This window comes from Phaeoacremonium minimum (genome assembly GCF_000392275.1).
Source record: "Phaeoacremonium minimum UCRPA7 unplaced genomic scaffold PA7_03_scaffold_191, whole genome shotgun sequence".
In the NCBI taxonomy this organism is placed as follows: Eukaryota; Fungi; Ascomycota; class Sordariomycetes; order Togniniales; family Togniniaceae; genus Phaeoacremonium; species Phaeoacremonium minimum.
The window spans coordinates 74,026-75,225 of record NW_006921098.1 but is presented as its reverse complement, the minus strand read 5'-3'; the positions used below and the strand labels follow the sequence as shown (position 1 = coordinate 75,225).

The 1,200-nt window shown below is 49.9% G+C and overlaps 1 protein-coding gene across 1 annotated transcript; it reads left to right on the top strand.

Annotated features, from left to right (window-relative positions):
- Positions 1-888, top strand: UCRPA7_2753 (putative alpha beta-hydrolase protein; the record flags this gene model as incomplete). Its single annotated transcript, XM_007915314.1, has 1 exon — positions 1-888. The coding sequence occupies one exon, from the start codon at positions 1-3 to the stop codon at positions 886-888; it is 888 nt and encodes a 295-aa protein (XP_007913505.1).
- Between the last annotated feature and the right edge of the window lie 312 nt (positions 889-1,200).

Genomic DNA, 1,200 nt, shown 5'->3' with positions numbered 1-1,200 from the left:
ATGGCTGAATCACCACTCTCGAATGGAGATCATTTCTTCGAGGCTGATGGTGTACGCTTTCACTATCTCGTCCGTGGTAATGGACCTCTCGTAATCGTCCAGTCAGTCGGCTGGGGCATGCCTGGAGCATTCATTTGGAACGACATGGGACCTCATCTCGAAGAGAAAAACACCACAATCTATTTTGAGCCACGGGGTAACGGCGAATCAAGTAGGCCTGCAGATTCAGCCACTATGACCGCGAAGAACATGGCCGAGGATTTAGAGCACTTGCGCAAGCACCTTGGGCTGGAATCTTTGCCGGTGCTACTAGGAGGCTCACATGCTGGCGCTATTTCTCTACGATATGCCGAGCGCTACCCATCGCGTGTTGCGAAGTTGGTCTTGGCTTCGACCCAGATAATGGATGGCCCGCCGAACACCAACACACAGGACTGGATAAAGAAGCGACAGGATGACCCTGCTTACGCTACCGCTGTAGCTAAGCTGCTCGAAATATTTGGCGGCGCCGCGCCGCAAACAGATGAAGAGTTTGGCAAGTCTATGGATATTCTTTTGCCGTGGTACTTCTCCAACACATCCAAGGCCGAAATCGTGCGCCAGGCGTTGCGTGGAACCCTCCCGAGCATCTACGCGTTTCAAACCAACATAAATGATGCAAAACCCGAGAATAGATTGCCTCATGTGAGCGAAGCTGGAAATATCGAAGCTAAGACTTTGATTCTCTTGGGTGATGAGGATCCCATGTGTAGTAAGGAAGCAGCCCATGCCATCGGAGCCGGCATTCGAAACTCGAAGCTGGTCATCGTTCCATCGGCGGGACATTTCTCTTGGATCGAGAATCCGACAGTCTTCTGGAACGAGTTCAATGCGTTCGTGAACGCTTAAATTGCTCTAATACGCCATCCTGAACAGATACAGGTAGTCTTATTGATAAATTTGATGTACATGTTTGCTCTATCCGAGGAGCTCGCGACCAACTTCACGTCGTGTATTCAGTGTTGACTTAACACTTTCTCAGTCCAAGTCCACAACTCTTTAGCCAGCTTCTCATCCCGTGCTGTTTTGTCTAATTTATCATTGCACATGATGCCAACCGGCACGTAGAATGCGCCATTGACCAGCTCGTTCTTCTTGGCACCCACTGCCGCCCATAATTGATTATGACAACCCTCTTCCGGTTTTAGAATCGGCACATTC